This window comes from Aptenodytes patagonicus, chromosome 1 (assembly GCF_965638725.1).
Source record: "Aptenodytes patagonicus chromosome 1, bAptPat1.pri.cur, whole genome shotgun sequence".
Classification (NCBI taxonomy): domain Eukaryota; kingdom Metazoa; phylum Chordata; class Aves; order Sphenisciformes; family Spheniscidae; genus Aptenodytes; species Aptenodytes patagonicus.
In genome coordinates, this window is record NC_134949.1 from 200,429,352 (window position 1) to 200,442,279 (window position 12,928).

At 47.2% G+C, this 12,928-nt stretch overlaps 1 protein-coding gene across 3 annotated transcripts in view; it reads left to right on the forward strand.

The window, feature by feature from the left end:
- The window catches only part of CCDC169 (coiled-coil domain containing 169), a 35,618-nt gene that overhangs the window by 12,065 nt on the left and 10,625 nt on the right, over nt 1–12,928 (forward strand). For all 3 annotated transcript variants that reach the window (XM_076364251.1, XM_076364253.1, XM_076364252.1), the window contains 2 exons: nt 12,345–12,443; nt 12,648–12,701. In XM_076364251.1, coding sequence (XP_076220366.1) covers nt 12,345–12,443; nt 12,648–12,701 — 153 coding nt within the window. The remainder of the gene's footprint in view (nt 1–12,344; nt 12,444–12,647; nt 12,702–12,928) is intronic.

The following is a 12,928-nucleotide window of genomic DNA, read 5'->3' on the forward strand; positions in this document are numbered from 1 at the left end:
GCCTTTCTTCACCTGTACTGAAGCCCTTACAGGATCTAGTGTATGTATGTCGAGTGCATATTATATGTAGAAATATGTCATGCTAAGTAATTTTTATGTATCATTTTTCCAGTAATATGACTAGTGAGTTTATTGATATCAACATAAAATCAAATTCTGTTACAGTAAAACTAATGATGTACTATTGCTTTTTGCTCTTGATGAGTTTAAAATGATATGTTAAAAGATTCAGCTAAATCAGCTGATGAATGTCAGCTCCTAGTGTTGGAGGGAAGGGAGTTTATTTTCTAAACAAAACTTCATTTGATTTAAAATGTCAAGTAGAATGGATTGCAAAGGCTTTTTGTGTTGTTTTTTTTCCACACAACTGACAGATGTATTGCTTCTGTTCTAACTCATGGAGAAAAGTTAAAGAGGATTAGAACTGAAGCAAATTGCCATAAGGATCAATAGTCTGCATGAGCTGGGCTCTTGTGAAAGCAACTTTGAGCCTCTTGATGATGTCATGGATTTGTCACCTTATCTGTTGTGAAATGATTGATAGAAATTGTCACCTCTGTTGCCACTGGTAGCAGGGCAAGGAAAAATCCAGAATGAGAGCAACTTACGTGGGTGGCCTTAAAATTCAGCTGCAGTATCATTCTGTATAATTTCATTTTCTGGAAAGAGTTAAGCCAAATATGTAACTTCAGTCGAACGAAAAGGAAATTGTGTGAAAAAAAGAACTGGAGAATTGGTGTTCCCTTTGTGAAACTCTGGGCTTTGGTCACTGCTGGACACAAGACTTAATGTATCATTGCTCTGAGAGTGAATCTTGCTAAGCCCTGCAAAATTCCGTTACATAAAGAAAGTATTCATTTAAAATCTCAGCGTGTCTTTTAGCTTACCAGATTGCTCAGAGTGGCTTGACATGGACGACTTACTGAAAACTAAGGATCTTAAATTCATGTTAAATCCCTTAATCAGCTTATGTCTCCTTTTCAGGAATACATTGTCCAGCTATTCAAGGCTTAGTAGAAGAACCTGTAATAAATCTAACTTAAAAAAAAACATTTAAATATTCAGTTAAACCACTTCTAAAAAGCTTTTTCAGAATTTATCTTACTGGTTCATCCTAGAGTTTTGTTGGCAATTTCTCCTTCTGGGGGAGTGCTGCATACCTGGGAGACTCCTTCTGGTTCTCTTGAGCTGTCACTGGTCCTTGCTTTGTACTGAGGCTTTTCTGTGCTCCAGGAACTCTGCTACAAGTCTGTGTTACTGTATGCTTTAAACTCTGTTTTCTGTGAGCTTTTGCTTTTGTGTTGTTTTGCTGAATTAAGCACTAAGCTGATCATACAACCATAAGCATCGAAAATTGAATCTGTTTCAATGAGGTTTCTTTCTGCTTACTTCCCACAGAATTCAGGAAAGGCAAATCCAGCCCTCAATGATTTGGCTGAGTTCGTATGGTGGTGTTTCTCACTTCTTGATTTGTATTGTTGTGCAGCAGCTAAAGACTTCACATATGTAAGGTCTCAGATAGTTCTTCAATTACTGCCTTGAAAGTAGCGGTGGGAGGTAACTTACAACCAGTCCTGACTAAAGTGGATCTCTAGAACCTCTGAAGTTTTACCATTTAAAATTTTCTTGTGTCTGTTTTTGAAATTGCATTTTATAGTGTTTGGGGACTTGGAGAGGTCTTTTAGTTGAGTAGGAACATCTGTGTCACTAGATTCCCGTAAGAACTTCAGTATTGCCATACTGAGCTCTGCATAATCAATTACATGCGTGGACACAGGAATAGAAGTCAGAAAGCTGAGTTAGGTGCCTAAGTTTCCTAGGTATTTACTGGGAGAAAGGCAGCTAGATCGGGATTCACAACAGAGTGCATAGTAGAGATGGAAAACCAATGGGAAGTCGGTAAGAAACACCGAAGAATTGTGTCTGAAATCCTGCCTCTTTTCCAGAAGTAGGCATGACCTTGCAGCCTTTCTCACTTGTTCCTTCTCCATCCATGTAAATTTTGCATTTCAGACTGATTAACGGCCTGGCTTCAAAAATTATCTCAGCACTAGTTAAGTACGATGGCAAGGGCACTCTCAGGATATGAGATATGAGAATTCAAGCTCTTAGGGTGGCAGAGGACTAAAATTTAACTCGTCTAATTTCTTTGTGGGTTGATTTTTAGGCTGTTAGACAGAAGAGGATTCCTTCCTCATGTAATGTGGGTGGAGAAGCATGCTTCTCAGGTTGTGCCCCATTAGGGAGATAACCACCAGGAAGCTTTGCTTTGAGACTCCATAAAGGCTTTCTGCAGCAAACTGAGCAGCTTGATTAAGCTTGTGCTTATGGGCAACCGCAATAGCAACAGCTCAGATGCCTACCTAAGTTATACGACAAAACCAGATGTGAAGAATATAAGACATTGCATAGATTGCTTTACTAGCATTAGGGTGCTAAATTCTGCCTGAAGTGCAATTTAGACTCTAGTGCCTTTTTGATTTTGGGCTTCAATTCCCAATCTGCAAATTGGGAGTAATTTATAACTTTCTTATTTCACAGGAGAATTGTAAGCATAGGTACATTACAAATTATGAGGCACCCAGATACTGTAGGGATGATAACTGTACACTTTAGTCACATTATCAACCTATTTCCGTCTGCTTGCTCATCAGAAGCAGTGTAGTGCACCGTTTGTTTGCTTGCAGTTGGATATCATCCTTGCTCCAGAGCTGAATGAATGCCCAGGCATCTGCACTGGGCCAGCTGCATTGGCAGCAAAAAATACACAGTGCTTCTGAAAAGATTAAATGAAAAAAGATCTGAAAGTAGTTTACTTTGTAGGTGAAAGAACTCAAAGAAATCAGATGAGTACCATCACTGAGGAGATACCAAATTGCTCTGCTGTGACTAACAGCTGCAACACCAAGTCTTGCTGTCTTACATAACACAATGGACAGATGGACAATCTAGTGAGGAAATGAATAGTGGGCTGTGGATTTACATAGAACAAATCTGGAGAGCAGCATGAACTTCTGTATTTATTGTATTTAAGCTTACTGTGGTGGTACAAAATATGTTGTAGGTGGTACAAAATATGTTGTACAAAATATGCTGTCACATAGATATAATCTCTAATGTGCAGTCAGGTCAAGAAGGCAAAAAAAAAATAGTTTCCTAGCTTGACAGTGCGGAGGCCTTCTCTATCTGTCTTGTTTAATTCTGTACAGACATTGTTGTAATGAAATAACACATGACCCTAGGGGAAGTTACCCAAATCTTCTCTTTAATCTGCAGCTTACTTTTTCTCCTTGAATTGGCCAATGTTGACTGTATTGACTGTAGGAGCCTTCTGTATTAGGACAAAGATTTAATCTGTATCCAAGATACTTCTGCTTTAATTAGGAAAAAACCAGAAAACCCCAATTTTTTTCATGTCTCCAGTGTGTCTGTTATAATAGCTTAAAGTTAATAATAGTTCAGTCAAGTGCAAAACATTCTTAAAAGGTATAGCTTTTCTGTATCTTTTTTTTTTTTAACAGTGGGAGGGGTTATTCTCTCTTGGTGATATGTTTTAAAAGTACTATGACTTTTGCCATGCTCCTGCAAAATCTTGACTTTAATGGAAATCATTCCTAGGGAAATCTCAGTAACACACAGAAATGTTTTTGTGAAAAATAAAATTTGGAGCCGAATAAGTAACATGTTGTACAGAAAATTATGAAAAAGAATAAAAGATGCAATGATCTGCAGATGCTAGAAAGAAGACAGGAGATTTCAAACAGGCAGATGTAAGAGGCAGATGTATATGTTTGGTGGCTATCTGTTAGAAACCATTGGCAGGACTATCACTTTACACGTCCAGAAAATAGAACGGCTTGATGATGTCCAAAGTCAAGGGTATAAGTTATGGACGTGAGATGAAAATGCTCTTATGAGAATGACATAATCTTTTGTGTAATGACAAATGACATTTTAAAGTTCTCTCTGGAACAGACCAAAGAAGACTGTGCTAGGCTGGATGGATGCCCAAATAAGTGGAAGCTGAACTGGTCTGACCAAGGTACTGACTGAGAGATGGAAGACACAGTTGTAACAATAAAGTCATAGAATCATAGAATAGTTTGGGTTGGAAGGGACCTCTAAAAGTCACCTAGTCCAACCCCCCTGCCGTGGGCAGGGACATCTTCAACTAGATCAGGTTGCTCAGAGCCCCGTCCAGCCTGACCTGGAATGTTTCCAGGGATGGGGCAGCCACCACCTCTCTGGGCAACCTGTGCCAGTGGTTCACCACCCTCAGCGTAAAAAATTTCTTCCTTATATCTAGTCTCAATCTACCCCCCTTTAGTTTAAAGCCATTCCCCCTTGTCCTGTCACAACAGGCCCTGCTAAAACGTTTGCCGCCATCTTTCTTATAAGCCCCCTTTAAGTACTGATAGGCTGCAATAAGGTGTTGCAGAAGCCTTCTTTTCTCTAGGCTGAACAACCCCAACTCTCTCAGCCTTTCTTCATAGCAGAGGTGTTCCATCCCCCTGATCATTTTCGTGACCCTCCTCTGGACCCGCTCCAACAGGTCCGTGTCTTTCTTATGCTGAGGGCTCCAGAGCTGGACGCAGGACTCCAGGTGGGGTCTCACCAGAGCAGAGGAGAGGGGCAGAATCGCCTCCCTCGACCTGCTGGCCACGCTTCTTTGGATGCAGCCCACGATACGATTGGCCTTCTGGGCTGCGAGCGCACATTGCTGGCTCATGTCCAGCTTTTCATCCACCAGGACCCCCAAGTCCTTCTCGGCAGGGCTGCTCTCAATCCCTTCATCCCCCAGGCTGTATTGATACTGGGGCTTGCCCCAACCCAGGTGCAGGACCTTGCACTTGGCCTTGTTAAACCTCATGGGGTTCACATGGGCCCACTTCTTGAGCTTGTCCAGGTCCCTCTGGATGGCATCCCATCCCTCTGGCATGTTGACCACACCACTCAGCTTGGTGTCATCTGCAAACTTGCTGAGGGTGCACTCGATCCCATTGTCTGTGTCATTGATGAAGATATTAAACAGTACCGGTCCCAATACGGACCCCTGCGGGACGCCACTCCTCACCAATCTCCATCTGGACATTGAGCCATTGACCACTACCCTCTGGATGCGACCATCTAAACAATTCCTCACCCACCGGACAGTCCACCCATCAAATCCATACCTCTCCAGTTCAGAGAGAAGGATGTTGTGGGGGACCGTGTCAAAGGCCTTACAGAGGTCCAGATAGACGACATGTGTAGCCCTTCCCGTGTCCACTGATGTAGTCACTCCATCATAGAAGGCTACTAGGTTAGTCAGGCAGGACTTGCCCTTGGTGAAGCCATGCTGGCTGTCTCGAATCACCTCCCTGTCCTCCATGTGCCTTAGCATAGCTTCCAGGAGCATCTGTTCCATGATCTTGCCAGGCACAGATGTGAGACTGGCCTGTAGTTCCCCGGGTCTTCCTTTTTTTCTCTTTTTAAAAACGGGGGTTATGTTTCCCCTTTTCCCATCAGTGGGGACTTCACCAGACTGCCACGACTTCTCAAATATGATGGGTAGTGGCTTAGCAACTTCATCCACCAGTTCCTTCAGGACCTGCGGATGGATCTCATTGGGTCCCATGGACTTGTGCACCTTCAGGTGCCTTAGATGGTCTCAAGCCTGATCTTCTCCCACAGTGGGCAGCTCTTCATTCTCCCAGTCCCTGCCTTTGCCTTTGCCTTCTGCAGCTTGGGCGGTGAGGTTCAAGCACTTGCTGGTGAAGACCAAGGCAAAAAAGTCATTGAGTACCTCCACCTTCTCTGTGTCCCGGGTAGCCAGGTCTCCCATTTCATTCCGGAGGGGGCCCACATTTTCCCTCGTCTTCCTTTTATCCCCGACATACCTATAGAATCTTTTCTTGTTGCCCTTGACGTCCCTGGCCAGATTTAATTCTATCAGGGCTTTAGCTTTCCTAACCTGATCCCCGGCTGCTCGGACAATTTCTCTGTATTCCTCCCAGGCTGCCTGTCCTTGCTTCCACCCTCTGTAGGCTTCCTTTTTGTGTTTGAGTTTGCCCAGGAGCTCCTTGTTCATCCATGCAGGGCTCCTGGCGTTTTTGCCTGACTTCCTCTTTCTTGGGATGCATCGCTCCTGAGCTTGAAGGAGGTGATCCTTGAATATTACCCAGCTTTCTTGGGCCCCTCTTCCCTCCAGGGCTTTGTCCCATGGCACTCTACCAAGCAGATCCCTGAAGAGGCCAAAGTCTGCTCTCCTGAAGTCCAGGGTAGTGAGCTTGCTGTGTGCCCTCCTCGGTGCCCCAAGGATCTTGAACTCCACCATTTTGTGGTCACTGCAGCCGAGGCTGCCCTTGAGCTTCACATTCCCCACGAGCCCCTCCTTGTTGGTGAGAACAAGGTCCAGCATAGCACCTCTCCTTGTTGGCTCTTCTACCACTTGGAGAAGGAAGTTATCATCGACGCATTCCAGGAACCTCCCGGAAGGTGGTTGAAGGTCACAGAATCACAGAATTGTTGAGGTTGGAAGGGACCTCTGGACATTGTCTTTAACCCTCCTGCTCAAACAGGGCCACCTAGAGCCAGTTTCCCAGGATCATGTCTAGACATTTTTTTAATATCTCTGAGGAGGGAGACTCCACAACCTCCCTGGGCAACCTATTCCAGTGCTCGGTCACTCTCACAGTAAAAAAGTGTTTCCTGATGTTCAGAGGGAACCTCCTGTGTTTCAGCTTGTGCCCATTGCCTCATGTTCTGTCACTGGGCACCACTGAAAAGAGCCTGGATCTGTCCTCTTTGCACCCTCCCTCCAGGTAATTTTATACATTAATAAGATCCCCCCTCAGCCTTCTCTTCTCTAGGCTGAACAGGACCAGCTCTCTCAGCCTTTCCTCACAGGAGAGGTGATCCAGTCCCTTAATCATCCTTGTGGCCCTTCTCACTGAAGTCTCTCCGGTATGTCCACGTCTCTCTTGTATTGGGGAGCCCAGAACTGGACACAGCACTCCAGATGTGGCCTCACCAGTGCTGAGCAGAGGGGAAGGATCACCTCCCTCTACCTGCTGGCAACACTTTGCCTAATGCAGCCCAGGATAATATTGGCCTTCTTTGCAACAAGGGCACATTGCTGGCTCATGTTCAACTTCTTGTCCACCAGGACGCCCAGGTCCTTTTCTACCATGCTGCTTTCCAGCTGGGCAGCCCCCAGCATATATTGGTGCCTGGGGTTGTTTCTCCCCAGGTGCAGGACTTCGGACTTCTCCTTGTTCAACCTCATGAGGTTCCTGTCAGCCAATTTCTCCAGCCTGTTGATGTCCCTCTGGATGGCAGTACGACTGACCCTCTGGCATATCAGACACTCCTCCCAGTTTGGTCTCGCCTGTAACCTTCCTGAGGGGACACTCTGCTTCATCATCCAGATCATTAATGAAGATGTTAAATAGGACCGGACCCGGTATTGATCCCTTAAGGTTTAAATTAGTTTTGGGATTTTTTTTACCATTAGCAAGCTTTCATAAACTCTCTCCAGAGAGAGAGTTGGCTCCAGAGGCCTACTCAACTGGTAATCGTCGGCTTCCGAGAAGAGGACCGGCTATGGTTTCCACTCGGCCGAAAGCCGTCGCCAGAAGGAATGTGGCGACCCAGACGGAGCTCACACGCAAGCATACAGCTGTCCAGGTCTCTGGCTGCAGGGAGTGCCTGAGCCTGTCAGCTGTGCCGGAGGGCGGCAGAGACACCACCTGTGTGCGGTGTGACCAGGTGGATGATCTGCTCGGCCTGGTGGCAGAGCTGAAGGAGGAGGTGGAAAGGTTGAGGAGTATCCGGGAGTGTGAGAGGGAGATAGATTGGTGGAGCCGCACCCTACCGTCCCTGAGGCAGAGGCAGCAGAAGGAGGCTCCGCGAGAAGCAGAGGATCCCCTGCCTTCTTGCCACCAGGTAGAAAGAGGGGACCTAAGCGACGGGGGGGGATGGAAACGGGTCCCTGCTCGGGGTGCCAGGCGAACCCCCGCCCGGCCTCCCTCACCTTCCCGGTTGCCTTTACACAACAGATATGGGGCCCTGGAACTTGAGGGCAAGGCAAGCGAGGATGTAGACGAAGGTCCATCCGGGGGGTCGCCTAGGGTGAGGCAGTCAGCCCCACGCATTACGACTGCCTCCGCTAAGAAAAAAAGGAGGGTAATTGTCATAGGCGATTCCCTTCTGAGGGGAACAGAGGGCCCAATATGCCGACCGGACCCGTCCCACAGGGAAGTCTGCTGTCTCCCTGGGGCCCGGGTCAGAGACATCACTAGGAAGCTCCCTGGTTTGGTACGGCCTTCCGATTACTACCCGCTGCTGGTTATACAGGCTGGCAGCGATGAGGTTGCAGAGAGAAGTCCTGCAGTGATCAAAAGGGACTTCAGGGCACTGGGACGACTGGTTCAAGGATCGGGAGCACAGGTAGTGTTTTCCTCTATCCCTACAGTGGCAGGGAAGGATACTGAAAGGAGCAGGAAAACACACCTGATCAACGCGTGGCTCAGGGGCTGGTGCCGTCGGAGGAATTTTGGCTTTTTTGATCATGGGGAGGTTTACATGGCACCGGGCCTGCTGGTGACAGACGGAGTCCAGCTGTCTCACAAGGGAAAAAGGATCATGGCTCATGAATTGGCAGGGCTCATTGAGAGGGCTTTAAACTAGGTTCGAAGGGGGAAGGGGATAAAACCAGGCTCGCTAGAGATGAGCCGAGGGGTGGCGTGCCGATGCCGGGGGCAAAATCGATAGCCCAGCTCAAGTGCATATACACCAATGCACGCAGCATGGGCGGCAAGCAGGAGGAGCTGGAAGCCATTGTGCAGCGGGAGAGATATGACTTAGTCGCCCTCACGGAAACATGGTGGGGTGACTCTCATGACTGGAGTGCTGCAATGGATGGCTACAGACTCTTCAGAAGGGACAGGCGAGGAAGGAGAGGCGGTGGGGTGGCCCTGTATGTTAGGGAGTGTTTTGATTGTATAGAGCTCAACGATTGTGATGATGGTACGGTTGAGTGTTTATGGGTAAGGATGAGGGGGAAGGCCAACGAGGCAGATATCCTGCTGGGAGTCTGTTATAGACCACCCAACCAGGATGAAGGGGCGGATGAAGCGTTCTATAAGCGGCTGGCAGAAGTTTCTCAATCGCTAGCCCTTGTTCTCGTGGGGGACTTCAACTTCCCGGACGTCTGCTGGAAATACAACACGGCAGAGAGGAAGCAGTCTAGGAGGTTCCTGGAGTGTGTGGAAGACAACTTCCTGACACAGCTGGTGAGTGAGCCTACCAGGGGAGGTGCCTCGCTCGACCTGCTGTTTACAAACAGAGAAGGACTGGTGGGAGATGTGGTGGTCGGAGGCCGTCTTGGGCTTAGCGACCATGCAATGATAGAATTCTTGGTTCTCGGTGAAGTAAGGAGAGGGGCCAGCAAAACCACAACCATGGACTTCCAGAGGGCAGACTTTGGCCTGTTCAGGACGCTGGTTGAGAGAGTCCCTTGGGAGACAGTCCTGAAGGGCAAAGGGGTCCAGGAAGGCTGGATGTTCTTCAAGAAGGAAGTCTTAAAGGCGCAGGAGCAGGCTGTCCCATTGTGCCGTAAGAAGAACGGGCAGGGAAGACGACCGGCCTGGCTGAACGGGGAGCTCTTGCTGGGACTCAGGAAAAAAAGGAGAGTTTACCGCTTGTGGAAGAAGGGGCAGGCGACTCAAGAAGAGTACAGGGATCTCGTTAGGTCATGCAGAGAAGAAATGAGAAAGGCAAAAGCCCAGCTAGAACGCAATCTGTCCGCTGTCGTTAAAGACAACAAAAAAAGTTTTTACAAATATATTAATGACAAGAAGAGAGCCAAGGAGAATCTCCATCCTTTATTGGATGCAGGGGGGAACATTGTCACCGAGGATGAGGCAAAGGCTGAGGTGCTTAATGCTTTCTTTGCCTCAGTCATTAACAGTCAGACCAGTTATCCTCAGGCTATTCAGCCCCCTGAGCTGGAAGACAGGGACGGCGAGCAGGATAAACCCCCCCATAATCCAAGAGGAAGCAGTTAACGACCTGCTATGCCACCTGGACACTCACAAGTCTATGGGGCCAGATGGGATCCACCCGAGAGTGCTGAGGGAGCTGGCAGAGGAGCTCGCCAAGCCACTTTCCATCATCTATCAGCAGTCCTGGTTAATGGGGGAGGTCCCGGACGACTGGAGGCTTGCCAATGTGACGCCCATCTACAAGAAGGGCCGGAAGGAGGATCCGGGGAACTACAGGCCTGTCAGCCTGACCTCGGTGCCAGGGAAGATTATGGAGCGGTTCATCTTGAGGGCGCTCACAAGGCATGTGTGGGACAACCAGGGGATCAGGCCCAGCCAGCACGGATTCATGAGAGGCAGGTCCTGCTTGACCAACCTGATCTTCTATGACCAGGTGACCCACCTAGTGGATGAGGGAAAGGCTGTGGATGTGGTCTACCTGGACTTCAGTAAAGCCTTTGACACGGTCTCCCACAGCATTCTCCTAGAGAAGCTGGCGGCTCACGGCTTAGACAGGTGTACTCTGCGCTGGGTCAAAAACTGGCTGGACGGCTGGGCCCAGAGCGTTGTGGTGAATGGAGTTCAATCCAGTTGGTGGCCGGTCACAAGCGGTGTTCCCCAGGGCTCAGTTTTGGGGCCGGTCTTCTTCAATATCTTTATCAATGATCTGGATGAGGGGATTGAGAGCTCCCTCAGTACGTTTGCAGATGACACCAAGTTGGGCAGGAGTGTTGATCTGCTCGAGGGTAGGAAGGCTCTGCAGAGGGACCTGGACAAGCTGGATCGATGGGCCCAGACCAATTGTATGAGGTTCAACAAGGCCAAGTGCCGGGTCCTGCACTTCGGCCACAACAACCCCATGCAGCGCTACAGGCTTGGGGAAGAGTGGCTGGAAAGCTGCCTGTCGGAAAAGGACCTGGGGGTGTTGGTCGACAGCCGGCTGAACATGAGCCGGCAGTGTGCCCAGGCGGCCAAGAAGGCCAATGGCATCCTGGCCTGTATCAGAAATAGTGTGGCCAGCAGGAGTAGGGAAGTGATCGTGCCCCTGTACTCGGCACTGGTGAGGCCGCACCTCGACTACTGTGTTGAGTTTTGGGCCCCTCACTACAAGAAGGACATTGAGGTGCTTGAGTGTGTCCAGAGAAGGGCAATGAAGCTGGTGAAGGGTGTGGAGAACAAGTCTTCTGAGGAGAAGCTGAGGGAACTGGGACTGTTTAGCCTGGAGAAAAGGAGGCTGAGGGGAGACCTCATCGCTCTCTACAACTACCTGGAAGGAGGTTGTAGCGAGGTGGGTGTCGGTCTCTCCTCCCAAGTTACTAGCAATAGGACAAGAGGAAATGGCCTCAAGTTGCGCCAGGGGAGGTTTAGATTGGATGTGAGGAAAAATTTCTTTACTGAAAGAGTGGTTAAGCATTGGACCAGGCTGCCCAGGGAAGTGGTGGAGTCCCCATCCCTGGAGGTATTTAAAAGACGAGTAGATGAGGCGTTTAGGGACATGGTTTAGTGGGCATGGTGGTGTTGGGTTGACGGTCGGACTTGATGGTCTTAGAGGTCTTTTCCAACCTTAATGATTCTATGATTCTGTGATTCTATTAGAGCCTCCCGATAAGAATGTCTCTACTGGATTGAGTGGATCAATTTATGAAGGGGATTATAAGAAGCAGTTTCCTGTGTTAGAAATGGAGGAGGACCTGCTTGGGTGTGCATTCTACTTCCACTACACAGCAAGCAAAAACTGGCCAGTGCCAGTAACCAAAAATGGACTCTACCACTGTTACTCTAGCTCATCCCAATTGTAGACAAGGTAAATGGCTACATGCCTAAGACAGATAATTCTCCCCACAAAATACTGCTTTCTGGCCAAGTTGTTATGAGTTACCTTTGACATTCCACGTGCCTCTTCAGCCAATCCAGCAGCTCTCTTGGCAAGTGGTTTGAAAATGGATGTGCAGGTGAGATCTGAAATCTTCTTCCTACTAAAAAGGAGCCATCAGAGTGAACTTTGGTTAGAAGTAAGGAGCAATTCTGGCTGGTCACACCAAGGTGACTTTGCTAACCTATCAAGGAGCAGCAGTGTGGAAAACCATATCTGTATCATTTTAACACAGTGGAAACGTGTAGTCCATAACTGATAATTGTAGCATATGGTTAATTGCTTTTGTCTCTGCAGTGTGCCAGCTGGAACCATGTAACAAAAAGCACAAGAAGCAAATAGAATGACAAACATCATAATGTTTGAAGAATAAGGACTATGGTGATGGTATCTTTACACAGAATGGAAATATTTGTAAAACATAATTTTATTTACTATAACCACAGGGTTCCTTAAAGGAGGTTCTTAAACAACTGGAAGAAGAGAAGAAAAGTCTCCAGAATCAGCTAAAAGACTATGAACTTAGACTGGAACAAGAAGCAAAGGTTTGTAATCACTGTATGCCTCTGATCTATAAAAGCCATTATGTTGTCTGACAAACAGACAATATGTGTGGAACATACAATAGAATAGTTCCACAAAATATGTCACTGGAAAAAAGCTCTGCTGTGTATTTGTTTCTTCCTGTATGATTCAATTTTTAAAATATTTTGCTTAATGGTAGCTTATATCCCTTATTTTAAATGTAGGCTTACCACAAAGCTAATGATGAGCGACGCATGTACCTCTCAGAGATCTTACAGGTAAGAAAAAAAACTGAGCGACTCAATAACTTTCAAAAATCATTATGCTTTCTTAATATAGCAACAGCATCTGTTAATGACATTAGGTCAAAGCCTTTTATCACTTCATTCATCTACCAAATCTGTTACAAAAGCTGCCTTTTAAAAATTTTAAGAGCTAGAAATTGAAAGATTGCTACAGTTTATTTATTTTTAAATTTTTTTTTTTTGCTTTTGTATCAGTTGGA